This window comes from Gigantopelta aegis, chromosome 3, assembly GCF_016097555.1.
Source record: "Gigantopelta aegis isolate Gae_Host chromosome 3, Gae_host_genome, whole genome shotgun sequence".
Classification (NCBI taxonomy): Eukaryota; Metazoa; Mollusca; class Gastropoda; order Neomphalida; family Peltospiridae; genus Gigantopelta; species Gigantopelta aegis.
This window is the reverse complement of record NC_054701.1, coordinates 26,497,376-26,512,026: the sequence shown is the minus strand read 5'-3', so window position 1 is coordinate 26,512,026 and position 14,651 is coordinate 26,497,376. Positions and strand designations below refer to the sequence as shown.

Genomic DNA, 14,651 nt, shown 5'->3' with positions numbered 1-14,651 from the left:
AACGACACTACAGAACACATTGATTAATTAATCATCGGCTATTGGATGTCAAACATTTGGTAAATCTGACACATAGTCATCAGAGGAAACCCGCTACATGTTTTTTTTTCTAATGCAGAAAGGGATCTTTTCTAATACAGTAGTAGGTGAAGGAAGGAAGTGTTTTATTTAACGACGAACTCAACACATTTTATTTTCGGTTATATGGCGTCGGACATATGGTTAAGGATCACACAGATATTGACAAAGGAAACCCGCTGTCGCCACTTCATGGGCTACTCTTTCCGATTAGCAGCAAGAGATCTTTTATATGCACCATCCCACTATTTTTAAAGACTATTTTTAAAGGATAGCTTTAAAGAATGAAAGACATCGTAAAGACAATCAAGTAAGTGAGCGAATGGCGATACAAAAACACTACAAAACACGTTCAATTTCGCATAAACGTTGCCATAGTCAACGTTTGTACTGAAACGCAAAAGCGCAATCCTCAGAGAGGCACGTGCATCATGAAGTTCTGTAACTTTGCATGCCGAACCCTCCGTTTGTGGGGCATAAAAAGCCACATCAGCAGCGATTCAAACAGACCGCATTAATGACACTGTAGGTAACGCAATAATGCCAAGATTGACATCAGCTCAACGCAACAATGCCACTGGAAGATTGCAAGCACGGGCAACTCGACAAGATGCGACAAGGCACTTTGGCGTCTCCAGACAGACCATCTCTGCTTTATGGGCACGGTACAACAGGACACAAAGTGTTAATGACAGGCCAAGGCCAGGTCGTCCTAAAGTAACCACCGCCGCTCAAGATCGATAAATCCGGGTGTGTCATCTTCAAAATCGAACCACAACAGCAACAACCACAGCGACACTCATCCCTGGACTACACAGAAGTTCTGACCAGACAGTTCGTAATTGGCTGAGGGAGGCAGGAATTTCCCCAAGAAGACCAGTGCAACGTAACGTTTTGACCCCACGTCACTTAGCGGAGCGTCTGCAGTGGTGCCAGCAGAGGGCGAGATGGACACGTGCCAGGTGGAAGACGGTTTGGTTCTCAGATGAATCGTTTTCTCCTATGTTGCTAATGGACGCACACGTGTCTGTAGACGTTGCGTGGAACGTTATCCTCCAAATTGCGTGCAACAAGCCGACGGTTTTGGTGGTGACAGTGTCATGGTGTGGGCAGGAATTCACCATGGTGGTAGGACGGATATTGTGCATGTGGCAGGTGCGCTGACGGGCATCAGTTATCAAGACTAGATCCTGCAGCATCACGTCATTCCGCACATGAACATTAACGGTGGAATGTTTCAGCATGACAATGCCAGACCACATGTTGCACGTGTTTGTCAGGAATTTCTGCAGCGCCACAATGTCCAGACATTACCTTGTCCGTTCGCCGGATTTAAACCCAATAAACATATATGGGATGTACTGGATCAGCGTGTCCGCCAGAGGAATCCACCACCCCAGACTCTTCCGCAACGTCTTACAGCACTGCAGCATGAGTGGCAGAACATTCCACAAAGTGTTGTGCAACGTTTGATAGCTTCCATGCGTCGCCGTTGTCGTCAAGCTGTCATCAGAGCTCGTAGTGGTCATAACCGATACTGACATTTTGCCCACCCCTATGTCACACATATGCCCGTGTACATGTTTCAGGTGGATTCCCAGATATACTGTTTCGGACATGTACAGAGTAATCCCTTTCCCATGCCATATTGTTGTCTCAAATAAGAAAAATGTTATGGTATTAAAATTTCATTATCTTAAAAAATTCAGTTAGCGAATGTCTCAGAACTTAAATTTGTCAGTTAAAGCACTCGTTTTTCACCCCCTTCCCTTCTTTAGAAGTTCTAAGGATATGTTAAGTATTGCACTATAATTCATTGTCACCGTAGGTTCACGTACAAACTCAAGTTGTATTAAAACAAAACAAACAAATGCAACTTAGCGAATGTCCCAGAACTTAAAATTGTCAGTTAAAAAACTCATTTGTTCATTCTTTGTTTTTAACAGTTCTAAAGATATATTAAGTATTGCACTATAATGTATTGTCACCGTAGGTTCACGTACAAACTCGAATTGTACCAAAAAATAAACAAACGCAAGTTTTAAGTAAAAACGTAAATGTCTGTGCAATTGTCATTTTCAATAGTTCACATTTGTGTAACTGCTCCAGTTTGGAATGTCATATGTTCGTGTAAAGGCTCAAGTTCTGAAATTCCCTGTGCATATAAAGGTTCGTTTTGAAAACTTGTGCAAGTGTTCGTTTAAAGGTTTAGATTCTAAAGCTCCACAGGTTCGTGTAGGAGGTCAGATTGTGAAACTTCGAGTCTTCGTTTTAATACTAAGATTCTTAATCTTATACTCCATTCATGAAACATCATGGCTTAAGTTCCAGAATGTCTTGGAGCAAATTCTTTAATCTGTCTTGTGGATTTTAATCTTGTTGAAAGTATGAACCGTAAGCTGTATTTTACTGGAAAAAAAAGAGAAAGAAAAACACAATGAAAACATTACATTATACAAGAGAACTTGACCCATCCCTCCCAAGAGAGAGAGAGAGAGAGAGAGAGAGAGAGAGAGAGAGAGAGAGAGAGAGAGAGAGAGAGAGGGGGGGGGGGGGGGCGATTTTGTCTAATTCATTACTTTTAAATTTGTTTGGTGTATAAAGCGGTTCTACTTCTAATCAAAACGAACTAATTACAAATGGCTGTTTATCGCCGTATGCAAATTCTAGTAGTGGGATTGGGTAACATTATCAAAATAATAATTGTTGGCAATAGAAGTTTGTAAATTACTATAACTGAAATGATGAATAGTTAGAAGAAATGATCTATTACTGAATTTGAGGTGGGCCGTAGTTAGGATTTGTGTGTGCGTGTGTGTGTGTGTGTGTGTGTGTGTGTGTGTGTGTGTGTGTGTGTGTGTGTGTGTGTGTGTGTGTGTGCGAGATGAATTTTTGGAACGAACGAGCATGGAAAGGACAATACACTAGGGGGGTCCGGGGTATGCCCCCCAGGACATTTTGAAATCTAGAGGCTCACAAATACCATTTTGCAGCCATTTCAGGAAAGTTACATACTTAAAACGTCGATATCAATAACCAGTAAATTGTTTTGGGTGGCAATTGCTACCCCCCCCCCTCCCCCAATCTCCCGCTAGCTACGGCCCTGTTACCTCTTTTGAAAATACACCCTCAAACGAGCCAGACAGCTGTGAACCTACTATTACGGAATTACAAGTTTTATTAGAATAAAATTTCATTTGTAAACAATAGTTGGTTTTTATTCTCAAAGTTCACAATCGTCATCAAAATATTTAGTGTAAATGACTCTCAACACAAAGACTTCATTAAAGTCTTATCACCTCTTGATAACATCTGCGCTATCAAAATTATTTCTTATAAATATATTTTGAGTACGTAACTACTGATGATTATTGATGATACTATTATTTATTATTATGCCTGAATGGGTCGTGTTTTTCTTTGACCAGTATTGACCTTTTGACTACATCGTTATGATGTAGTATTTGTATTGTATATCAATCAAAATGTACTCTTAAATCATAATGGCAAACAATGCCAGAGGGTGGACATAATTTTACATATTGTTAGGGAATAAGTACCACTGACCACTATTTCAGTACTTTATATAACACGTTGTATCACCGTCTACATCTAACGAGTTTGCCAAAAGTTATTTTCTTAATACCGTGGTATATCAACTGTACAGAAGATAAGGGTAATATTGATCGAGTATACCATAACATTATAATTACTTATATACTCAAAAACTAAATAAACGCAATTAAATTAATTCGGTATATTGACGGTCAAAATGTGCCTAAAATGTTCACAAGGCATAGATAATTTTAATAGAAACAAAAACTAATGATATTCAAACTGAATAAATTAAAATAAATTAAAATAAATTAAAGAAAACTAAATTAATATTTGCGTTTCTTTTGTTGCTCGGTATAGTACCGGACTTCGTGTAGTGATACATGTATGTTGTTTTTGTCCGGACATAACGGTTGGTGCCACTATTGTTGTAGCACTATTTTATACACTGCATACGAAGAGCAGGTTTATGGTTGGTGGTTAATAAGAGAGAAATTGAGAAGGGGCCAACCACACTATGCGTCGTGTTATGAGGCGACAGGAAAATATAAAATATATGTGAGATATAAAAAATAAGTGTGATTGGGAGCATAACCCACCACCACCGCCACCACCCCACACCGGCTATGCTAGTGGAACCGATACATGGATACAGAAATATATTTTTTATTTAATTTTAAAAATGTATTCGAGTCGTTAAAAATATTTACGTTTTTGATTTTTGGGGGTACGTTTTGAAAGTTATTTTTATTTTTAAAAACCCCAACATATCCCTGAAACCTACCTATTGTTTTAAGCGATGAAAGTAGCCTTGACCCAGCTGCTGCCGCTATAAAGAGCACTGTGGTGTATATAACACATATTCCTAATGTCAACAGACTTCTTACAGACGGTAAACCATTCCTTAAAGGGTCATCTTCGGTTTTTATCTCCGACTGAGCCATTCTTTTTGACGAGTCTTTCATTCTTGTATCCGTTTCGCGATTCGAAAACCGACAGTAAATATATGTCGACGAAAATGGATACGTATTGATGGCTTCTGATAAGACAAATTTCTGGAATAAAAAAACGAGAAGAAAAATATATATTTAAAGTTATTAAACATATACTAGTAGTATTCATACTTGTAAAGCCTCTAATCCAGACATTTAATACATTATAATCAACAAATTATATTCGAACGTACTACATGGTGTCTTATATAACAACCACCAGTTTATAACGAGCACCTCAGAATGACCTCTCCTGCATATAATTAAATGTACTTTAGATCTGTATTCAGGCTATCTGCTTTTATAGGCCACATTTACCGAGAGGCGTGTCTATTCAGATAGGGTAAATTGGTCGTGAGTAGAAGGCATAGATAATTTTAATTGGTGTTTTACATCACAGTTAATGCTTGCTTATTATCTTTGATGCATTCGACGATTACTATACAATGGCTGGCATTACTTAGACTTCATTTTGTCTATTTAGTTTTAAATAAGCACCTTATTAATTAGCAGAAATATAGCCAAACTATGACAGATTAAGAAATCGACTGTGACTCAGACACATTCACTCATATGTCGGACGATGTTGTCTGGAGATAGACTTACCTGTTTTCACAGATCTTGTTCACTTTTAGAGAAAACGACTCACATTAATTAATTATTAATCAAATTTCGATTCATTAAATATTTGACATAAAAGTATTAACAAAAGTATTTAAATAGATAATGAAATCATCTGCATAACAGGTAGACAAGTAGACAACAAGTCTTCATTGCCATTATATTCCCTGCCTTTAAGTTGTTTGTGAGGAATTTACTTGATATTAAATGGGACATTCACATTATGATCAAAATGTAAAATTTAACTGTCCAACTTAAAATCAATTGCGTGGCTGACATCAATACCATGTACATCCAAAATATGTATTTAGGGTTGTTCCTTTTAGAACACTGAATTAATATCGAAGAAAGAGAAACAAAAGTTTTAAAGTGTATATTTTCTCGTATTTAACCCCCCTCCCCACCTCCGTGATTGCCTTCATCTAGTCTTAAATGAAATATGCAATCACGTAACATTGGAACGAATAATAAATCTCAGAAGTTCTATAACTAATCTTTATAATTAATTTATCTTATAATTCCCAGAAAAAAAAACGTTTTCAAAGTTGGCCTACTCACGATAAATTTACTCTATATCACGAAGGATTATTTTTGACAGATCTGAAGCAAAACGATTGATCGTTATATGCAATATGACTGATTATACCCATGTACATTCACGGAAACAGCCTCTGCTGAACACGTACATACATGTTAACGGTAAAATCTGTCATCTTTAACAGTGTATAATTGTGTGAGCTTACTGTTAACTGGTGAATTGTGACCCATTAAATCACTACCATAAAATCTATTAAATCGCTAGCATACAGTTTTCATGACAATAATAATATTCACGTCGAACAGAAAAAAGGCATTGTCTACTCTATTAACCGAATCCAGTGTTTAGTATAATTCTATTTACATATTTGACCAAAATAAAATATTTCTTGTCAGCCTTCGGTCACCATGATTTCCGAATTGGTGTGTCGTTATACATTCATTCGTTCATCTGTTTGTTCGTCCGTTCATTCATTCATTTATACGGTCAGGTTGGGTCAAATGAATGAATAATTCGTTTGTTGGTCATTTGAGTATGTGCTTTAGTGGATGAATTGATGGATGGAATAATTAATTGATTGATGGATGGATAGATGGACGGATGGATGGGTAGATGGATGGATGGATGGATGGGTGGGTGTTTAGGGTGGTTTAGTTTTGGATGGATGTATGTATGGATAGATGGATGGATGGAGGAAAAGATGAATGAATGGATGGGTGGGGTGGTGGATGAATCAATGATTGAATGAATGAATGAATGGAAATCTCACCTTGTAATTAACTTCCTCTGTTTTGACGGATGTACTTTCCCCGCCGAATGGCAGCCAAGAATAAATACTGTCAAACGTTTTTTGAAAACTGGAACAAGAACAGAAATTGGGAACTGGACTTGCCGGTGGTTCCATCTAGCTTTCGTCTAGACATCACACTATGTATCTTGGAGTACGTACAACACGCCTGTGTTTACGTTTTCCATGGATGGGACTAGTATTCCACACGTCAAACCACTAACCGGTCTGTTAACCTGTGGACAGGCACTTTGTAAACGCCGTCCACATGTTGCTTCACGCATGACCTGCCGTTCACATTCATGATACAGGTAAACCTGTCCATAAAAGACTCTCTGTAATCTCCTGCATGTGGCGTTTTTGCTAAGGTTGCGTTTATACTGAGGTGAAATACATTTATTTATGTAAAGAAGAATTGTAAAGTAACGTACGCTTATACACAAGTGGTTGTTATACAAAGTGGACTTTAGAACAGGTGGACTGTATTTTGACGTTTATATGCATGTCATTTGGGTGTATACGTGCATGTGTCTACTGTGCGTGATGGACGGATCACGTGCTGGCTTTGTGCGTAGTCTAACTGGATGTCAGCAGCTGTCGTTGTATACAAAATGGAGCTGATCAATGAAAGTGTGGCCTAGACACAATAAATACAATCCATTCAATGCACAGTTGAAGGTCAAAAGTCTTCTGATATCAATTCATTTGGACCATGAGATTGTATAAATATATAAATATTATTTTGAATTCATGCTCGCTAATTTAGGTAAAATAAAAAATTCAGTTTGAAATTTTAGATTATTTGTTAAAGTCGCAAGACTTACATTTTGCAGCTGCTCTTGAATTATGAAGACAATAAGGCCTAAAAGAAAGAAAGAAAAACGTTTTTCCAGGCTGGTCCTATCTATAGTCCTTCCCACAGGCAACGCCTTTTTTATACTATAGAATTTACTACAAGCTATTTATTTCTGAGCCGATTGATTTCTAAATTGCTAAAATAAACTATATATTTTTTTAATTTCCAAAATACCTTTACTTTTCTTCTTACGTCAAACCAAACTAAAATTATTTAAAAAAAACCACAAAAAAACCCACAAAAAAACCCCACCCACATTTTTTTTAGGAGGATGGGGCGGACTTTAAATAAAAGAATTGACTCTAACAAACCCTAAATGGGTTTTTTCGATTAATTCTTTTTTTCATGTAGATGAAAAGTATATATATATATAACAACCTGATATGGACCTGTATAGATGAATATATAATATTATTTTTTAAAGCTGACTTACCCTACTTAAACATTTTTCGCCACCTTCCTTTTAAAATCTAAGTATGAATAAACGTGGTATCTGTAGATTGTATAGTCCAAAGCAAGCAAGCTTTCAACACAACATAAATTTAATTTAATTTAATTTTTTATTTTTTATTTTTTTTATTTTTGTTAATTGTTTTAACAAAACAAAACCCCCAAAACCCCTCTCCATAAGAATAAATAACAAAACCAATCAAAACGCGCATGTGCGTTCATACCTGCGTGCTAAATAAAACATTCCACCGAATTTTATTATAACGTATTATCCTCTGATCATGTGGTATATTGTATACAAAATAAAGTTTCAGCCCAAATTGTGCTGAAAATAACTATGTTGCGAAGCTTAAGGATACTGCGGTGGGGATAGTACGAAGTAAAGACTGTTTGGAAAACTTTATAAATGAACAGATTGTCTAATGTCCACAGGCAAAATGGCCAAAAGTTGTTTCCTTGTCACACATACACAACTGTCAGACTCTCATAAGTATTTCAGCAAACCAGCAGTCCCGTCCACGATCACGACAGACACGTATCACGACCCCAGTCCAAAATATTTATATTTATCTGACGCATTTGAGGGGCCGGTTTCAGACACATCATCTTCACAAGTTAATATAAAGTGTCATTCTGTATACTAGTAGTATACTGAATTTCATACTATACTATACTATATTATACGGAATGATAGACCTACCAAGGCTAGGAGAAGATGCAAAACAGACAAAAATTAAAAGAAAAATAGAACAATATATTTCATCAACGGTGATCTTACATAATACAGGATTATTTACCCCTATATCCTACACCAGTCCAGTATTGCGAACCGACATATCAAAGATGGATGCAGAAACAGTGGGGGAAGAGGTTCTGTTTACAGATGAGCCGTGGTTTCACCTCCATCATGTAGGTGCCAGAGTCCGTATCTGATGGCGACATGAAGATTACGCGGACTGTGTTCATCAGGTAACTCCTGAGGTAATGCAGGCGCGTGTGCAGGGATTTATGCAGTGTGTTGGTGTGTATGTGTGTGTGTGTGGCTTTAGACTGTGTAGATTTAAGTTTGTTGGGGGCGAGTGGGACGGGGAGGGTCCAGCCATACTTCCTCAAAAAATATATTGGGGAAAAAAGAAGAAAATCTGTTTGAGCAGGGTAAGGGGTTTCGACCCCCAAAACCTTCCCCCATGCACACATGCCTGTGACGACAGCGTAATGGTGTTGAGAGATATCAGTGTTTATGTGAGAAAACCTAGAGCTATGTACATGTCTTCAATGGTAACACCGGCCTCGGTGGCGTCGTGGCAGGCCATCGGTCTACAGGCTGGTAGGTACTGGGTTCGGGTCCCAGTCGAGGCATGGAATTTTTAATCCAGATACCGACTCCAAACCCTGAGTGAGTGCTCCGCAAGGCTCAATGGGTAGGTGTAAACCACTTGCACCGACCAGTGATCCATAACTGGTTCAACAAAGGCCATGGTTTGTGCTATCCTGCCTGTGGGAAGCGCAAATAAAAGATCCCTTGCTGCCTGTCGTAAAAGAGTAGCCTATGTGGCGACAGCGGGTTTCCTCTAAAAAAATCTGTGTGGTCCTTAACCATATGTCTGACGCCATATAACCGTAAATAAAATGTGTTGAGTGCGTCGTTAAATAAAACACTTCTCTTTCTCTCAATGGTAACATTACATCACAGACGAGCAGTTTCGTATCTCGATCTGGACAAACGTAAGGGGTATGACAAAAAGAATGACTTTATCTTTCCAAATAATCAATTTCCCCCCACATCAAACCATATTTCTTCTGCTCATAATCATAAACAAATATAATTTAAACGTACAGACTCCTGAGTAAAGATTTTACTGAACATTACCAAGAGCCAGTGTTGTTATGAGGTTTTTTTTATATTGTCTTTTAAATGAAAGTAAGGATACACTTTTTTAATAGAATCTGAGATTGTATTCCATGTTTCAACACCGGAATATCTGAAGGAGTGTTTATACAATTCAGTGTTGGGTCTTGGCAATACAAGATTATTGTGTGTTGCTGATCTCAGGTTATATTTATTTGAGCCTGATGATGGTATGAAATAATCACTTATATACGCAGGTGTCAGATTGTTCAACGCCTTATATACTAATGTACCCGTATGGTATGTGCACCTATAATCAAAAGGCAACCACTGTAATTCCTTAAAGAGATCTGCTGAAGGAGTTAGCAGTGGTTTATCAAGGATTAGCCTAGCCGCTCTTTTTTGTAGCTTTATTAATCTGTCAACGTATGTTTTATTGCAACGACCCCATGTTACTGACCCATAATCAAATATGAGAAGAATATGTGCATTATAGAATAGAGATTTTGATTCTGGGGTGAGAAATTTGCTAATTCGTCGCAAAAGAGCCAGTTTAGGTGAAACTTGTAAACAAATGTGATCAATTTGTGTGTTCCAACTAAGATTTTGATCAACACAGAGTCCTAAATGTTTTTGACAATGAGCAGGTGATATAGGGTTATTATTGATATTTAGTTGCAACTGACCAGTTTAGCCCAATTTTTGCCGTGTACCAATTAACATACATGTAGTTTTAGATGGGTTTATAGACATATTATTATTGATGCACCAAGAGTTTACAGCATCTAAGTTTGTTTGTAACGTAGTGAGAGAGAAGAGGGCGTAGTGGTGTTACACCTATCCATTGAGTCGTTAAAACTCGCTCTGGGTGGGAGCCGGTACCAGGCTGCGAACCCTGTACCTATCAGCCTTATGTCCGATGGCGTAACCACGACACCACCGAGGCCGGTTTCAACTCGGGTGAACGTACAAACCTAAGCAATGGGAGATAACTCTTATAGTCAGTATTCATTTGAAGAACTCTTCGAATGAGCAGAAGAGAAGAAAGGTGAAATTATCAGTGTTATGCAATGTTTATTTACTTTTATTAATCAATGTGATTACATGATGCAAAAGTGTTATTATATTCGACGTATTAATTTTCACATATTTTGTTGCTTGTTTTAAAAAAAGTACCGGCAGTCAGACTTGGTCATTGAATTTATTTCATCATTATCATGATTAGGCCGTTAAAGTTTGCAGTCGGATCTGGGGGGGGGGGGGGGGGGGGGGGGGGGCGTCGGCCCAGGAACCCGGGACCCCCCGAAATTTTAAGACAGTTATAATTTTATTATATATTAATTTTTTAATTTTTTTTTATGATCCCCCACCAAACCTCAACCAAAGTTCCCTTGGCATTCTGCCTCATGTTATTGGAGTCCCCCTAAATCATGGATTTTCAGGATCCGCCACTGCTTTTTGTTTAATGACATCACAAGAGCACATCATGCTTTAAGATGATTGACGTCATAACTCCTGTTTTCAGAATTCTGTTTGCCATTTCACATTGTATCATTGTTTAACAAATTAATATTTTCAACTTTATATTTATTGGTAAGTTATTACATTTTTATGTCGTTGCATAAAGTGGACTATATTTTTCCACTTATGATTAAATGAATAAACAAACCGTAGCTTACAAAATTAATGTTTTGTTACTGTAATTAAATGGGCAAGAAAAAGAATCGATCACCGTTGTGAGGTATAGATAAGGCAATTCCAACCCTCGGGTTGTAATTGCCATATTTACAACGGTAGTAGATTCTATTAATGTACCACCACACAGACAGGATAGCACATGCTTCAATGGTCTTTGATATACCAGTCATAGTGCACTGGTTAGAATGAAAAATAGCCCAGTGGGCCCACCAACGGGTATTGATCCTAGACCAACCGTGCATCAGGCGAGCAATATACCTGGGTATAGCCTAGTTTTCGGAGATGGGTTAAAAAAACCCCAACAATTTTACTAGAAGTGTAAGACGTGTAATATTATAGTTGGGCAAGTGATGTGCCACCAGTTTATCCCACCCCCAGCTGCCTGCATCTTCTGATGCCTATGGGACATTCCTTTTGTGTCTATTTTAAAACTAAGTACATAACAAAAGAAAAGAGCTGACTCAGATGAATTTGAAATACTACCTGTAATGTATTTATTGACAGAATAAAATTAACAACGAATAGAAGAAGGCATGTACAATATAAGTAACCATAAGCAAGTGATATAATGAAAGTTCGCAGAACGTAATGAACAAATTAAATCACTGAATGCCAAATAGCACTAAGTATATGTTTTTGTTTTTTTCACATTTAAAAAAATCACAATGGATCCACTTGTTTAAGAACAAAAACAAGCAACTATTATTACTATTGTTCCATGGCAGTAACTAGACTGTCTGTAATTATGTATTACATAACAAGTGCATCCACCATGTACAAACATCAACAACCAATTATATAGCATTTGTTCCACTTGGTCGCCAATCTATTATTCTGTAATTAACACCTGAATCCTCGATTGCCGCGACCAGTCCAGACTTGTGCTTCTCTCGACTGACAGTTCATTTTTCCTAAACATACTACTGACAACGGTAGCTTGATTAATCCACACGTCCAGTTTTTGAAGTGCATTATGTATTAAATATCTCTGATGGGACCAAACAATTAGTTTAAGCATATCTATTTGACTGAATGGTATGGCTGTGATGACCGGGTCATCACCTAGGAGCAGTCAGTCATGTCTTTATTGGTGTGTAATATAAATTTTTCATCAATCAGGCTTTCTGCTACAAAATAATTTGAGGGTACGTAATAAAAACAAAACAGATCATAAGTGCCCCTCTAAGATATAAGGGTTTGAAATTTTTTGAAATTGAACACTTTTGACAAATTGTAAACAACACTTCTCTTATGCTACAGTCACATCTCCATCGGGCCCCGTACAAATTTTTCTACCTATGCAGTGTTTCTGCTAGAAAGAAATTTTTGGGTATGGCCTCTATGTTACTGAATGCAACCACAGTCAACAGGGTCTGGCCTCAGATTACAGTTATCTTCCCATTTGGTTGTCCAAAATCCGGAAGTTTCACCGCGCAAGTAGTCTGCTGTTTGACTGTGATTATTTCATAGCAGACAGCTATGAAGTGGCAACTGTTTGACTGAAGTGACAGGGGATAGCATGTAGTTTGTAAACATGTGTAACTTGTTGACATTGAAGACTTGTTTGTGGTAATTCCGGCCCATGCAAAAGTAGTGCTTTTTGTGTAAAATGGGTGTACTCCGGCCTGGTTTAGAGGGTGTGTCTGTTTAAACCAATATGCTGGGAGAAAGAGCTGGACAACAGGGGTTGTCCTTTTCAGGGTATGTGTCCCCCATGCAGGCAAAGGTACATACAAAACTTCACAGGCCTGCTGATATTAATAAAAATGTTATAGCCACTAAGGCTATATAGAAACATATAGCGAAATTAATTGTGGTCTGAGGCCGTCTATAGGGGGTCTCCTCCACAAAGAAATTGGGTTACATTTAGGGTTAGGCTTAAGAAAATCATACAGTAATGATAAAGAGTCATTAATTTGGTAAAAATGCTAACTTAAAAAAAAAAAATTTTGGGTATGGCACCATACCCATTTTACCCTCTGGCAGAAACCCTGCTACTGTGGATTTCTATGATTTTGGGAATATTGGGGTCTGTGGCATCCATGTGTAGCAGTCACATATTCAGCGGGGCCCGCGCTGTGCCCTTTGAAGTTTTCTCAACTCCAAACATGAGGCGCCCATGGGTAAGCTGCATGGCAGTCGGACGGGAGCTGCGAGATACCTGTACGATTTTGTATAGGGCTGGTGAGGGACTCGCATGGACATCGTAAGATACTTGTTCGATGATCTTGGAAATCGTACAGGTGCCATACGATTTGAGGGGCCCGAAATTCTGTACCAAAATTGTACGGCATCCGTACGAATGTTGCGGAGGCCGTATTGGGCCCGTCTGGTGCCTGTGCGATACTGTATACAATGCGTCTACAGATTTACGGCCAATAAAAATTTCTATGACACATCAGGAACTTTTAACTCCATGCTAAAAGCTTCCAATGTGCCTATGGTGAGGAAAGAACGCCAAGGCACCCGCAGGATAGCCACGGCACCCTTGCGGCTGCTGTGAGATTTTGCATATTTTCCCCCAAATTTGGGCCCGTACGGGTGCCTTTTCCCGAGTCGGTGGATATATGACTGTAGCATTACTCTAATGTTTCTAAAAATCATACAAATGGGTGTGTAAGAATTTTTTAAAAGTCCATTGCCTTGTAAGGGGCCCGTCTTGGTGGATGTGTTGATTGGGCACAACAGTATGTTTGAATGACGCCACTTTACATCTGCATTCAATAACAATAAATTAAATGCAAATATAATAATGTATTTAACTGTGTTTGTAGAAAATAGTTTAATTAAAAACATTATACCATTTATGAAATAAGAACAAGAAGTCAAATTACGATAATATATGTTATATTTATTGTGGAAGCCAAATCATTGGTAGGGTAATTGTCCGACATCAACTTTAACTTGCCTGTCATAGTATTGAATTTGAGAGGGTCTTCTTTTGGAACCTGCTGAAATCATTACACATAATTTAATTTAATGTTACATTACATCTGAAATCGAGAGTTGGGGTATGCTTGTAAACAAACAATGTTTATGTTTTTTGGGTGAGTAAGTAAAAACTATTGTGACAAGTGAGTATTAAAATAATTTTCCAACCCCTGTGAAGTATCTTTTCGAAGAAACAATTACTGGTACCTATGTGTTTTAAAAATTGTCTTTAAATAATTAAGTCATTAGCCTACTTTATGAAAGTTATCAGTACTCTATTGCTTTTTTCCAGGTTT

General features: G+C 37.8%; 1 protein-coding gene across 1 annotated transcript; it reads right to left on the bottom strand.

The window, feature by feature from the left end:
- Positions 1–1,730: 1,730 nt before the first annotated feature.
- LOC121389560 lies at positions 1,731–6,909 on the bottom strand. The gene is made up of 3 exons (XM_041521236.1): positions 6,554–6,909; positions 4,418–4,688; positions 1,731–2,487 (listed from the first exon to the last, which is right to left on the bottom strand). The coding sequence occupies exons 1-3, from the start codon at positions 6,686–6,688 to the stop codon at positions 2,399–2,401; spliced, it is 495 nt and encodes a 164-aa protein (XP_041377170.1). The 5' UTR covers positions 6,689–6,909; the 3' UTR covers positions 1,731–2,398.
- Positions 6,910–14,651: the final 7,742 nt, after the last annotated feature.